The 15,737-nt window shown below is 38.3% G+C and overlaps 1 protein-coding gene across 21 annotated transcripts in view; it reads right to left on the bottom strand.

Annotated features, from left to right (window-relative positions):
- The window catches only part of LOC119653550 (homeobox protein 5), a 1,045,448-nt gene that overhangs the window by 55,459 nt on the left and 974,252 nt on the right, over positions 1 to 15,737 (bottom strand). For 13 of the 21 annotated variants that reach the window (XM_038058245.1, XM_038058241.1, XM_038058239.1 and 10 more), the window contains one exon: positions 74 to 247. The exons of the other annotated variants lie outside the window; for them this stretch is intronic. In XM_038058245.1, the coding sequence (XP_037914173.1) occupies positions 74 to 247 (174 nt within the window). The remainder of the gene's footprint in view (positions 1 to 73; positions 248 to 15,737) is intronic. 21 annotated transcript variants of the gene reach the window in all.

Below are 15,737 nucleotides of genomic sequence, written 5' to 3'. Positions count from 1 at the left end.
AATACTACACACTATATATTTAAAAAAGAAATAGAGGAAAGACAAAGCTTTATATTGCAAAAAAAGGCAATACCAGTTGAAACATGTCATTTTCAGCTGCACGCTTCTTGCCAACTTCCAGCGTATGGCCAATTGTGACAGCATGGTGTTGTGCAGCCCCTGGCGTTGGGATGGGATGTGTCAAAGTGGCAGCAGCAGCTGCAGTCAATATTGGACCAGCAGCCGCGGCAGCAGAAACTGGTACAGTCTTGTGTTTTTTTTTATTTATTTTTTCAAATGCATTTTTTCAAATTGTTTAAATTTTGTTGGTATTAAGTGTTGAGTTTTCCAAAAGTTTTATGTTTTTTTGGTATATTTTCATGAGCAAATTATTTTTTTTTTAATTTTGAGAAAAAAAATTTGTCCATTTCCGATTTGTGTGGTATTTTTTTTTGCGGTATGAATAAAATAAATAATTTATATTATAGAGCGCAGTGAAGCAATCAAGCATTTTTTTTGTTTTGTTTAATTGGTAAAATTTTTGTACAATGTGATGATATGGTATGCGAAGTGTACATGTGTGAATAGTTTGCATAGTCCAATATCGATTTTGATTTAATTTCGTTTTGCATTTATATTTTATTATATTTATGTGGTTGACCATCCATCGAAGCAAGATAGCAGGCGAACAGGTGAATAGAAATAAAATGAATAAAAATAATGAAATTAGACTAACAGACATTTGACAATAACTTGCTTTAATGTAATTTTTGTTTTTTGGTTTATTGCTTTTCACTAATTCTGTTTAAGTTGAAAGAAAGAGCAAACGAAAAAGCAAGCAATTTGAGACACAACACTTTAAAACTTGGAATATCAATTTATTTTATAAATTTTGTTAATTTTTCTTCTACTGATTGCCCTTTCGTTTTCAATAGAAATACAAGAAATAAATAAATACAAAAAGAATGGAAGGAAGCCACGCTGTACAAGTTAGAGAACAAAAATTTTATGGTTACTTGCTTTTAATTTTAATAGCAATGTTTCGAAAATTTAATTTTTTTGTTAATAGTGAGTGATTGATTAGTCCCGGCCAATAACTAAATATTGAATTTAATTTCATTTATTTTGCGTTTTGTCTATCACAGAAGCCTTATTACATATAAAACACGGAAAATACTTGTGACTGATATAATAAGCGAAATTAAAATGACGAGAAGCCTTCGCTTTAGTACAATAAAAAGCAAGTTTGTTCTATATAGTGGCAAATATAACAAAAATAATTGTATAAAAGCACATTGTAGGTGGATGTTTTCTGTATTTTGGGAAAAAGGTGCTTCTTTTATTTTGAAAGTTTAGGTAGCAGCGGAGAGTGATTTCCTTTGTTAAGTTTCAGCAGTTTGCATCCCTTGCTGAAAATGAGACTTCATTATTGTTAGCAGTTACGGCGATGAAAAGTTTCCTCCTGAACTGGCCACATTTATGTCAACAAGTTGCTGGACGCTGCCCGTATATAATATTTGAATCGAAATTGATCAAAGGAAGCAGTAAGGACACTCAACAAGTACTGAACAAGTTGCCTTTTATAAAATATAGTATATCCCGGCAATTAATTTTGATCCGAGCATAATTAAAAAAGAAGAATTTTTCGAAACTATTACATAATAGACTAATTTTTGCTTTTATTGGTTTTTCATCAAGATAAACACTTTTATGGACCTTTTAAACATCTAAGTTGCATTCAACTCCAGGGCACCCGTTATAACGATTTTCTCCAAATAAATTCGGAAGGTTCGGTGTAAATATGAGTAAACAGTGTCCTGAACATAATTCAGGCTGTGCTCTAGATGTATCAGGTGATTGGGTTACTTTCATCGATTGCCTTGGGAGCGCTCTTTAAGGAAGGATCCACGAGGTGACATCTGATAAATTGTCACTGTTGTTCACAATTTAGAAAATTTGAAAATTGGTTCCCTTGGCTCCTAGTGCTTTTCATTGATGTCGATCACTAAAAAAACTGACGTCCGCTCACTTTCCGTGTGTAAGCTGGTATTAACGAAGTTGGGGAATGACTCCTGACAGTAAATACCCTCAATTGATGGCAAAAGCGAATATAGCAATTGCTTGGCAGCTTAGTAACAAAATAATCTATGTTTGTTACTACTCACCACCCTTCGCCCTTCAAGAAATAATAACTTACTAACTAGAAATACCTTGGAAGATTTATTTTATCATTACCTCATTTTGCTGTTAGTGTAGATGTCCGGATTTAAAAAACCGAATAATTTTCAGAACGGAATCACCCAGAGTAAATGGCCGCGAAAATCGCATTGGAGCAAATGTGTATGCATAGCATAGCCCCTTGGTAAGGGTATAATATAAAGCATTTAATGATGGGCGTTTTTGCAAGACAAGAACTATGGAGTAATTTCGTAAAAACTTGGCCAAGCCTAACTCAATAAGCGAACTTGTCTTCCTTAGGAAAGGTTAGATGGCCTCAGCATGCAGTTCCAAGAATCTAATTAAGAGTAATAGTATAGACGAGGTGCCTCCCTACCCCACCACCCAGCGAACAAAATTATAAATTATAATCCCGGGAATGTGATTGCATGTTTTTTAAAGTTTTGTGTAAAACAAAACCTCATTAAAACCAATTCACTGTCTGTCTGTCACACGCACTTTTTTCCAAAACGACTGAACCGATCTGAACGAAATTTGGTGGACCTATGGGGTATGAAATGAAAGATTTCAATAAGTACTTTCCAAATCTGATATTAGTTTTGACGTAAATTGCAAAGCGCGCGAGTAAGGAGTCAAAATGTACACAGGTGCATCCTACAGGGATGTGAGATGACGAAAACCGCAGCGTTAATGGGATACTTTCTAATATCAATGTAGAAGTACCATTCCACGTGGACTTTTTTCTCTTTTCGACCGCGTTATGTGAATTTAGAAGCAGGTAGATTCACGCGGTTGAACTGGATATTTATTTTACTTTTCTTTGCGCGGCATAGTGATAAAAGCCAGTTCCGGGGCGAATTTTAGAGACAACGAGCCTCCGGCACTCGAAATTTCATACAAATGCGCATAGGGGTAAAAATGTGAAAAGCTCCGCTTTCAGCCCCGAACTAGCTAGCATCGGGGCATGTGTCAAAGTGTAGGTAGAGACACATTGTATTCATGGATAATAAAAATTAACTCCCAAGTGGCCCCTCCATCTCCTCCCACTTCCCCTGAGCTTCTGAGGAAGCGAAATCCCCGAAAGAAAAATGAAGAATGTTCCAGCTGAAAAAAGGGCAGAATAGTATTTCGTACGTAAACTAGAAAGCGCAATAGTACCTACTGCATCGGCTAACAGTAATTGACGGACTTGGTACTCTAGACTGATGGCAATCATTTCCAACTATTTTATTATGGAGCCAGTAGACAATAGACAACAATAGACCTAACTGACTGATGAAAAGTGTCCAGTTCACGTACCGATCAGTACCGCGGTAAATCTCGGAAAGTACGACGTAGTATACGTCAACACTAAATGAAATTAGTTATTGCGTTAGTCAAGGAAGCGGAACTTGCCGGTGTTTGCAAGCATCTCGATAGTCCAGCGAGCAACGTTTGCAGTAGATTTCCCATTCGGACAACGAGGAGCTTAAGTGGCGGAAGCAACATGTCACTACGGTTGACAACTGTATACCATCAAGTGAAGTTTCACCTCTTGTGGATGAAATGATTTGTCAATCTAACAAGTTTCCTCCAAACAAAAAAATGCACTGAAGCGCGGCAAGGCCGCTTGGCTTGACGATCTCCCCGAAGAGCTATTCATCGCAATTCTTGCTGTCTGGATACAATTGCTACTTATACCCATCAGAAATACCTGGTAGTCCGAGAGACACTAGAAGGTGGAGGTGACTGTCAAAATCCCATTTGGGTCCGTCAATTGGCGGGGTGTTTGCATGCTCTTTGCTATCCCGATAATAACAGCTGAAATTATCCTAGAACGTATCAAAGAACACATCAACAAATTGACTGACAGGGAGCAGGCTGATTTCTGCCCTAGATTCATCTGCATAGCCCACATCAACACCCCGCGGATCGTGTTGGAGCAATACGTAGAGTTCAGATCTCGCTTCACCTGTTCTTCATTAGTTTCGGGAAGGCCTTCAACAGCGAAGTATATCTAGAGTGCAGAAGGGGCATCCCAAAGAAGTTGAGGTTTCTCCCCGCAAATGTTGTCTCTATTATGTTTAATGGGAGCAGCGCATGAAAAGCGACAACCACTGTTACTCAAAAACTCAAAGCCTTTGTTAACACCTGTCTCAACATCATCTCATTAGTGAATGTTGACCTGAGAAAATTTTAGACGAATATCTGAGCCAGACATAGGTAGATGTGTTCATTGGAGTACGGAAGTCGCAGTAGATAGGTTACAATATAACAATGGACGATAACTCCATTGATGGCGACGCCATGCAGTGGAATACATTACCCCGGAATGGCTGGCTGGATAAGTCGCCCTATAAACACTTGTCATAGAAGAGTGGTGGGGGCGTGGCTAACGCGCTATTTACAATTTAGAGGATATTGGCCGCCACATACTGTACCAACGTTTTTGTCAGCTGAAGATGTTATCAGACGACTAGAATGGGGATGATATTAAGGACTTCAAGGCAATCCTCACTGGTCAAATATTTATGTTTTGGATAAAATTGATCAGCATAAGCCTTCTGTAAAATGTTCAATGTTTCGGCACTCCACATTCCACTCGATACAACAAATCCAAGGTAGTCTGACAAATACGTCGATTGGCAACACACTGAATTATAATTGAAAAAGCTAAGCCTCGATCTCCTACTTAAGTACGCCAAAGTTGGTCAACAGTCAATCAAATAATACCGAGCAGCGGATGAATGACTGGTCATGGTTTCAGCCCTGCGTTCGAAAAAACCTAAATAGTCATCTTAATCATAGAGTCAAAACCAGCGGTTAAACACTTTGGTTTAATGCTCGACTCGAAGATGAGTTTCCTCAAGCAAACCAAAGTAGTCACGGATAGGGTTGCAACAGATTTCAGCCTTGAGTGGGCAAATGGCGAATGTTGGGGCCCCGTATCTATCAGGAGACATCCTCTTATGGGAGAAACGCAGTCCGTTCTGCTCTACGGGGCGAGGATATGGGCTGATGCCCTTTGACAAGGAAGTGCATCGTAAGCTTTCCGAGTGGTGCCTATTTGTCACTCTGCCTCAAAACCGCTCGTGATGGTGTTCGTGGGAGTGACCCGCTTGCTCTGCTGACTAAGGAATGTAAAGCTATCTACAGCCACAAGCACGAAGATTTAAGCGAGGTGGTTACCACTTATCGAATGGCAACTCTCTTGACAAAGTGAGCCAAAAGGTGGATAGACTGCGCGACTCTTTGACAATTTAGATTTCAAATCTAAAATTTACTGCAATGTTATCTGTCCTGTCGCTCTTTATGCCAAACCAACGGTGGCTTGATACGCTGAATGGTGAGATTTCAAAGCCTCGAGATTGCATCCAGATCAGGCATTTGATGGGGCCAAATGGTGCAACCGATCACGACGAGCTGACCCCGGTTGTGAACGGGACAACGGCTGAAGAAAAAGAAGAACTCTTACTTGGTTAAGATTGAAGGAATACGATCTCCTCATTGTGTGTTCTGCAATTGAGTGGCAGGAGATGCCGAACACACCTTTCTCCTCCCGTTGATGAAAGGAATTCCCTAACTTGAAGGCTACTAAGCCGGGAGAGCTAGCCCGAAACATTGTATCAAATGATTCCAGGCTAAATCTCTGATGACAGGACGGTGTTTAGTTGGTAGTCCTGCGGCGTAATGTTGCAGGAGTCCAAACCACTGTGCGCAAATGAATTTACCTACCCTATCTCCCCAACTACAACTGCAACTTTCGAGCGGAATAGCGAATCAATAAATAAAGTACGCTGCTAATATTAAGGCGTTTGAAAACATACAATGCAGAGAACAGGCCAAAAAATTGAATATACCCTCTACGAGAAAAATAGGAGGACTATGCGGGGAAAATGAAGACGACCCCTTTACAAGTTTACGAAAAGTAGATGGACGACAGCGTAAAGCGTTGACGCATATACTTCAGATGCTTTTTATTTTGAAAGATACAAAAAAAACTGTAAAACTTACATAAACCTACCTTATTAGGTATATGCAAGAAGACTGTATACAAGAGGAGCAAATCGAGTTTCTAGGCGGCACAGAATATAATTCCATATATGCAGGTTAGGTTCGAGGTAGCTGTGGCGTTGTGGTTCATGTATTGATATGTCGGTGTGTCGGCGGCGCACAGATGGTTTTCTTGTGTATGATCTCCTATCCCACCAACACGATCAAAACGATGCGCAAAACTGTTCACTCGCAAGTGATTGAAGAACGTCGAACAAGTGCGATGCTTTTCTTCCACCATGTAAATTCACACAATGGACCGGGAAACAAATCTCCCGTATGACGTCTTCTTTGGTATATGGTATGAAAAAAATGTGCACTTGCAAGCAGAAAGTTGTATTGGGATCAAAGAAAAGCGCTGACTAAGGCTCTATGATCGCATTTATACAGTTTATAAAGAATCGCATCATAGCCGAATTATGAATAGTTTTTTCGTCAATATTTAACATTTTCTTGGTTGATGGCAATGAGTTCTCTTGCGCGCTTTTTTCTCGATAGAACTAGAGGTGTGCGAAATATCAGCTTAGTAGGTGATGTGATATCACACCATTTTTGGACACAATTGATATTACAAAACAATATCACAAACATCATTTTTCATGGCTCCAACCGTAGATATCACCAACTTCAAATAATAACAATCAGCAGCCGATATTATGAAATATTACTTATCATAAGGGTGATATTTGCACTGCATTTATTACATTCATAGCGTAAAATGTACTTGAATGCAAGTTACTTGGCATGAGAAAAGAACTTTTGATGAAAAAAGTAAAAAGATCCCATATACGATAGTAAGATATCTCACATTCAAGTAACAAGAAATCACAATTCTTGCAAACGAGCATTACCTCACATAGAAGTATATTCATTTTCTACTGCTTTGCTCGACTTTTGTATAGCAGTAATATAAAAACCCAAAATCATTTCGGGAACAAGGAATCACAATACTAACAGATTCGCAAGCGATATTTGACATCGGTTGGGGGCTCAACAGCCGCCACCGTCATTTGAAAAAGGAAGAAGCGTCATATTTGGTGATATCACAAAATATTAGTTATCAAAAAACTAATATCATCAACTCTTCGTTGATGCGGTGCTGTTACGTGATGTTGTGAAGTTCGGTGAGGTTTAGATCGCGATCGTTGACGTGATATCACTTTTGTGGTATTGTATACAATACCTACCCTCCTAAACACCAAATGATGGACTTTTAAAAGAATATTTGGTCTGAATATTTTTAAAAATATTAACACAGATCACCTAACCTATATAACACGAGGGACAAAAATGCATGTTTGAATTTTTTTGTAAAATAGTTTTTAAATGACAACAGAAGTTTTACTTTTTATATCCGTGTTGGGGCTCTGAAGAGGAAGAAATTAAGTTAATGAAAAGTAAGAATTTTATTATTTTTAGAAGCAGTTCCAGTTCCAGTGCGCGACACTATATTCACTTAATATAAACATAAAATTATTCACGTAAGTTGAAAGCATCATACAAAAGATACCCGGTTCAAAATAATGTTTAAATTGTCGGTATAATTTTGATTCCTATCGAATGACTCTTTTCCTAATAAATAAAATATAAACTCTTATATGCAATATATTCTAATTAATTATTGAAATATTGTAGTAGAATATTTTGAACGAACCTTTCTTCCTTTGATCAATTTGGATTTGCTTAATACTAATTGTCAATATTTATTATAGTTGAGTAATCCGCTTGTATCCTATATTTATTTAAATTGATATTTGCCTTAAATTATTGGTAACTATCAACTAAATATATAAAAACCATCCAATTTTCATAAACATATTAATAAACAAAATAAATAATCACGTAGATACAACAAAACCCATTTTAATGTAATCACACATTCATATATGAATCTTCTCTCATATTTATATTCATTGATATTCAATCTTTCCTTGACAAGTAACACACTTCCAATATTATTACATGGCGAATTAAAAAGATTTATTATTTTATTCATGATTCATTTGCCAGATACTTGTTTTGAAATTTCCATAGGCTATACACATGGTGTTATTTAAATTCACATAATTTTTTATTAATGTTTCGTCTATCATTACCCATCATCACGATCATCATCATCAACTGCAGTATTCGAGAAAAAAATGCAAATATATCCATAATTATTATTTGTGGGCAAAACTCTTTTCATATTTATCGGTTTTTGCTTAATAAATACACCCCGATGCACCGCAATCCACGCGTAAACCAACGTCAGCATACATTGCCATGCATATGGTGCAACGTATTTGCATTAAATTTTATCATTGAAAAACTCATTACATTTTGTTTTTGCCATATCACAGTGGCCGCGCATTCTGTCTTTTCCACGTAAAGCAAACCTATTAATTGTTATGGCACATCACTAAACTCCATATTTTTTGTGTTTTCTTTTTTTTCATATTTCTCGTTGTGATTTTTGACCAATTTTCCTAGTTGGGTGTGTTGAAAAGGTGGGACACGAATAATGAAGATGATTTTTCATTTTTCACGTTCGACGATCATAAATCCTCGGGGTCTGGACAACAAAAATCTTTTTTAAACATGAAAACCATAGAGGACAAAAAGATACATTCTATGAGGATAAAAAAACGAATAAAGTCACTATAAAATAAATTGAGAAGTAACAAAAAATTATTATTTCACGCATCGTGTCATGGTAGGGACCAGTTTCAGCTTTATCCATACATTTCAGTGTGCAGGATCTATTTTAAATAATTTTTTTCGTTAGCCAGTTTTCGATGAGATGGGCCGGGCAGGAGTATTAATTCCAATAAAACAACCCATTTCATCCAGGACATGTGAGAGGCTCGAAGTACGTATATGTAGTCAATGGAAGGATTATGCGAGATAATTTCTCGTGCTCAACAAATTGATTACCAACTCGGCTTAGTACATACATTTTGTAAAGGCGACTGTAAATTCGTGGATGATATGAGCAGTTTGAAAGATATTTGACTATGTGACGCAACAAATGGAAAATTTTTATCCGGCTAGCTACTGGGAGAGATAAATTATTTCCAATGGTGGAAAATTATAAGCTGAGGAGGAAATACTTTAAAAGAACTCCAAACGAATATCAGTTGAGCTTTTTGGAAAATAAAAAATTGTTGCCTTATGTTAAATAATTCAAACTTAGCATCCTGGCAGCTAAAAATTAGGGAATAAATTCGTCTTGCTTTTGTTTAAAACCCTGTTTTATACGGATTTCCACGCAGTCAAGAAATGGTATTTCAAAATAAAGGGGAAGAGGCGAATGATTGGAGAAGGCACATTTATCGAAGCCTAGTGCCAAATGGACCTCCATCCAAAAAATACCTGAATTTGGTTGAATTCCTGCGAGAGATTCAGGAAGAACGAGACGGTCAAGAAGGACTTGTACATAACTGAACTCCACTCAACCCGTTCAATTGGCATAATTTAACCCAGAAAACCAAGTTATTCTGTTTCGCGGCGACGACAAGTCATTAAAGACGTTATCCAAGAATCCAAATGGGAGGTTATTCAACATCGCCCGTACTCTGTTCCGCTTAAAACGTCTCACCACAGGGTCCAAACTCTTACCGTACAAAACAATGATCTTGCCTTCATATATATATATTTTTGGAGCCCTGGAGGAGGATGGACGACTTCGTAGCCTAATTAATAATGAAATTTATAACAATACCCAGATCGTCTGGTTTTGAATAAAATTCGGTTCAATCGGTTGTGTTGGACAGGCCACTTAATCTATGTGGGTAAGAATGATCTAGCCCGGAAAATCCATGAGGGTAATATTTATGATAAAAAGGAGGACGTGGTAGATCTTGCCTCAGACGGAGCAGTAGTATAGGTTAGGACGCTAGACAGCTCCAGGAGACATCAACAAAATGGAGAGAATGGAGGAAATTGACGGAGGATTTATCAATACTTAATTGGTTCTAACTATTGATGCGGAAAGGATGTTTTTTTTACGAAGAAAAAAAAAATTTCTCCATTTTGCTTATATCGATATTTTGAAGGGGAGACGTTTCCTTCATCGTCGTTTCTAACTATCAGGCTGGAGAAGTGAGCAAAAAAGAAAAGATCTGCAAAGCTCGAAATCAAGACTTGGGGGAGTTTCTGACAGTACCTTCGGTTATCGTATACTGGTTAATGTTCAGGGTATGCGTGTTTTTGACTGCATAGGTATTAAGATTGCTGAGAATGCCAGTCTGCTCCAACTTGAGATTGGATTACAGCATTATGAACAAGATATTCGAGCCTAAGGGAAGTAAGGAGTGCGGAGGACGCCGTCAGCTTCGCAATCCCTATCTCATGTCCGGCTAAGAATTCTGGCCGATGTCATGGGTACAACTCGTCTACCAAGGGTATAAGTCCGGTTCAATCTAAACAGAGCATATGACTTGCATGACGTTTAATATATGAGCGAAAAGGGGAGTGGGATGATTGCGAAAAAAATCTGCTAGAAAAAGGTCTGAGTGGAAAGGTTGGCTTTGGCAATGCTCTACGCAGGTATCGACGGTGTCCAAAATGCACACTTCCTCCAACTTAGAATGAAAATTTTAGCTTAGAATTCTGACCCTGTGCGAAGTAAGATGGTAGGACTCTCGAAAATATTGCTCTCCTCTAAATCTAGTGGTAGTAGACGTAAATTCGCAAGTATTGAAAAGCAATAAGAGAGGTGTTAACATTCGCCTGGACATGAAGTATTACTTGCAATTGCAGGGGCAAAAGACATGTCTCTATGCTTCACGATATGGATATTGTTTAACAATGGAAAAACGATCTTGCTACACAAGGAAGGCCGATACCATAATCAGCCAGCCAGAAACGATTGATTAGGATTACGTCGCTATCAGAATCACCTTTATTTCTCGTGCAAATCAAATTGCCCCTCCCACGTATAAATGCGACATACAACTCCTGTAGGGCAGTGTTCCAGATTAATTTTCTGCAATTGAAAACTGGACCTAAGCCCATATTGCTGTGGAAGAGCCAAAAGGACCGGAAATTTGATTGATTTTAAGAAAGCCCACGATGGTCTGAAATGAAGAAGTTGGCACAAATAGGGATATTTTCCGCACTGTAAAAAGTCAAAACTATTAAGAATGGAGCTAGAAACAATACTGCAAGTCAATTATAAACTTTCGCATTAAACTTGTTACTGTTGGTGTCTAGTCCAAAAGGGGTCCGTAGTCCATAAAACTGGAAGAAAGTGTTTTATCCCAATTTCAAATGGATGCACATCCAGGACCCCTCAAATCCCAACAAAAATTTGTCTTCAGCCGTGTATAGGTCGGAAAATAAGACCGTTTTCCCTTGGATATAAATCGCACCCACGCCGTGTTAATTATTTATAAAGGATGAGTTACCACCTGGAGCCACTTTCAATCACGCTACTTCCAGGGCGATCCCTTCGCCCTGAACGTTTTTTGGAGTTCTACTGCATATTTGGGGAACTGTTGCCCAAAACCTACTTTGGCAAGCTCACAACTTTCCTATGAAGGGATATAGAGCACAATTGGCCAGATTTAAAAGAAGAGTGCCCACCTTGATTTTGATATTGCTCGTTTATATCACAAAGATGAACTTAAAAGAAAACTGATTATACATGAAAAAATACCTTCAAAGGTCAATCGTCAAACCGATCTATCTGTTTCTGTTCTGGATCGTCTTGCATTGACCACGAAAGCTTCACATGACCTTTATTGAACTTTCGACAATATGAGCAAGGAATACGTTTGGAGTGTTCTATATGGGGAAGTCATCTTGAAGAAATCAGTGGGAAAAATTTTAGAGGAACTTGAAATCCATCCAGATTTGGCGGTAAAACCATCCAAACTAATGAATCAATGTCAGGATGAATTGAACAATTTAGATGCCTTTCCTCTGAGGTCCTCACGCACAGAAATATGGAGAGGGTGAATCGCTAAGCAGGGTTCTACTTTTGATAATCATTTGGCGAGCACGGTTCATATCCCTGTGAGGAGTAGTATGATCGACTGCCGAATTCAGATGGCGCTCGCTATTATATGTACTTACCCGAGAAAAATTTTGCTTTTCTACAATAGAACCTGAATATATGAGCTCTCAAATGAGCCCCGTACAAAGGAGCACAGCATCACGGCAGCCTACAAAGAGCCCTGGCCAATAGGGGGACGCGACACAAAATTCGGCACATCTTATAAGGGCACTGCCAAACCTAGAGCCAGCAAGTTTCCTTTGGGACTGTTCAAGTCATAGCTGCAACCACGCAAGGAACTCAGTGAATTGGATCTAAAGAATAACCCTTGCTACCTTATAACTTTCATGGTTTCAAAATCTGTGATATCAAAGTGACGCATAACCTGTTTAACTTGTCAACTAAGAAGATAGTTATTCAACGATTGGAGGTGAAAGCAGCTCTATCGGTACCGTTTTGATCATGTATGATCTGCACTGTTCGTTGCCCTCAAAATTAAGTCCTTGGAAGACGCATTTGAATCTCTCAACTGGTCTTCTATGATATTCAAACTCTATGAGTGTGCCACCAAGTGTCTAAGTGAATATTGAGCGCAGTTACTCACAGACATCCATAGTAGGTTAGTAGGTCCATTTATGTAGGTCATGTACTAGAGCAATCTCCTCATTCTAGCGAGGGAAACGCAGGTCTTGATATCAACAAGTTGGCGTCTCGCTTTCAATCGGCAATACCGTCGATATGCGCCCTCAGTAGAGTTAAATAAAAATGCAAGAAATGATTAGATCATTTGTGAACTGCCTACGCGGTACTAGCTCGGGATTTATCTCACAAATAATTTGTGGGATACCGTCCTCAGGTAATCGGGGAGGGCGATCAAAACCTAGTTAGCAAGAGATTAAAGAGGGTGAAGATTATCTGGTACCTTGAAAATCGAGCTTGCACTCTGAGAGAAAGTAGAAAGGATGAGCTCTCAGTTCCGTGGTGTTGCGCTTCACAACTCAGAAGCCGTACCCCTTAATAGCGACAGAGGTGTGGGATTATAATTAAACAGCAGATACTCTTGTCAACCACGACCTCCGGAAACTGATTTAATTTCCAGTGAAGTGATTTGCAAGGAGATCTTGGTACGACTATTAGATTCAAATATGTAGTATTACGTGTGAATCCTCTTTCTTTAGTAAAAGAGTCCAATGATATCGCCAGGTAGGGGCGTGCTCTGTAGTTGTCAGCACATTGCCTTTTCTGAGTATGTTCCTCTCCCTAACATGGAATACACCAACGCTCAATAATTATTACTGAATGCTCCTGTGTTCTCACCGATTGTCATTTGAAAAGCATAGGACCGTTTACGATTAGATGGTTAGAGGGAAGTGGAATATCTGAAATGGAAATTAGATGGAACAGTAGTAGCTAAGGTCAGGTCACTTATACTTCCGTTAAATTTGCTTATTCATCAAGGAATGCGATATTGTTTTAGGTAAGCTTCCTTTTAGCTAGGACATGGCACGTTTATGAGCTTGATGGGTGGAAGACATTAGATAGACTAACACTCACTAAACCTGTGCATGCACTCAGTATGGGCCGATATTAATATGGTGATTATAGCGACGGTCTGATTGCGGCCACAAATTCAATTCGAGAACGAAGTAGATCTTAGGGATAAACCTACATTGCTAGGTGCCCATTACAACACTGAACTAGATATGATTCGCAGCCCGCTATTATTGTACTGCACATAGAAAAGGATGAACGCTGCTATTCGAAAGCTCCCAAATTTCAGTACAACTAGTCTGTGATGTGCCATGGAATTTTCTGGTATCAGACATTCGTACAGAAGAACTGCATTAGTGTTTCTTCCATATTTCGGCAGATATGTAGTGACTAAAAGGCGAAAACACCAGTGAAAAGGTCACGTGCTAAAACAGAACTGCAATTTGATTGTTGGTTATGCTATGTAACTATTTCTTCCCACGAAGGCGAATGAGTTGACTACCTTAAAGCTGTGTAGTAAAAAAACAGTCAAGGAGTAATATTTCCCTGCAACTTGTAATAAATAAAAATATAAAGAAGAAGTTGCAACTACTTTCTTTATAAGCTCACGTGGGAACTACCAGTTGCCATCAACCTTCAAATGAATCCATATAAATCAGAAATACTATTACTCAGCATAAATTTGCATGGATATTTTCGGCATCCTTGGAAATTACAAAAACGCATTAAATTCAAATGCCTACTACTTTGTGATGGCCATCATAACTCGGCATTTGTCCTTACAATATTCAGCACATTTTACCCCACAACATTTCTTTTTAAATATAAAATATATAAACTTTTAATTGGCCTTAATACCTCAGGAGTACAGTCATAAATTCTAATAAATTGTCGAGTTTGTACTCGTTATTCGCTACAGACCACAGTGAGTCCCTTTGGTCGTCATCACTTTTGCACGTTAAAATCTCTTAGCTTCCATAGCATAATTTTCAGTGAACAAGGAGACGAAGGGTAAGACTTTCGGCTTCATGCACAGCGAGAAAAATATTACTTTCCTCCTAGAAATTGGCTCGCTTCATCGTAACAAGGGAGGCAAGCAGGGCTAGGATTATAACTTATTTGCACATGACTCTTTTTGATAGCATAGAGGAAGCAGCTACCAACGGGAGTATCATAAGCATTTTCCCTTTTAGATGGCAGGACTTAACAAGAGTGTGGCTACTTGGTACTATGATTCATGTGAATGCACCCAGGACTTCTAGTAACCAGCAGGACGGTGAGTGGTAATCTCCTTTCTTCTGGTTTCGAATCGGCGATGGATATTTCTCTGACCCTTGTTTCTTTGAGCTTACAGAGAGAATGAAACAAGAGATAGAGGATAAAATATTTTCAACGATATTCCCTAATGGGGTAGCCTTTATTCCCCTTTGTGGGAACTTTATTATATGTACACATGACATTTGTGGCTCCCAATCTGACGCATTGGTGGTCCATTGCAAGGAAATAGGAAAGCTCTTTGGAAAAATGGTTGCAGCGGAAGTGAAAATATTGCATTGATTTCCGATCATTGATTGCTTTTTGAGTCTACTTTGTACAAAATATAGATACAAAGCAGAAGATCCTTTCTTCGAATCCTGGTAGAAGAGCTCAACAGTGGTATGATTAGGAAGATGTAAGTATGACAACGAATTCGAATTAGATGAAAATGCCTCGAAAACATCGACGGGGCTAAAATTACGACTGAAAAAACTACGTATGTAATTCTCCATTTTCTATGAAAAATGAAAAACAAATGAAAATCGAAATTATAAATTCATATATGTAAAATCTTTAGCGACAGCCACAGCAAAGAAGGGGTAGAAGAAGTTCAAAAATACGGGTTCAAACAAATTGCTAATATCATCATTTACATCAACACAATATCAAAATCTCACTCGTTTTTGAGTATTTCTATACGAAATAGTTCGGTTCCAACAACCAAAAACCAAAAAAGATAGAATAGTACGGGATAACGCTGCATCGGGGTAAGCTAAAAGAAGAGCTAAACTAAAAGGGATTTGTTGCATTGCTAAGAAAC

Source organism: Hermetia illucens, chromosome 4 (assembly GCF_905115235.1).
Source record: "Hermetia illucens chromosome 4, iHerIll2.2.curated.20191125, whole genome shotgun sequence".
Taxonomy (NCBI): domain Eukaryota; kingdom Metazoa; phylum Arthropoda; class Insecta; order Diptera; family Stratiomyidae; genus Hermetia; species Hermetia illucens.
The sequence above is the reverse complement of the archived record's forward strand: the minus strand, read 5'-3'. Positions and strand labels throughout refer to the sequence as shown.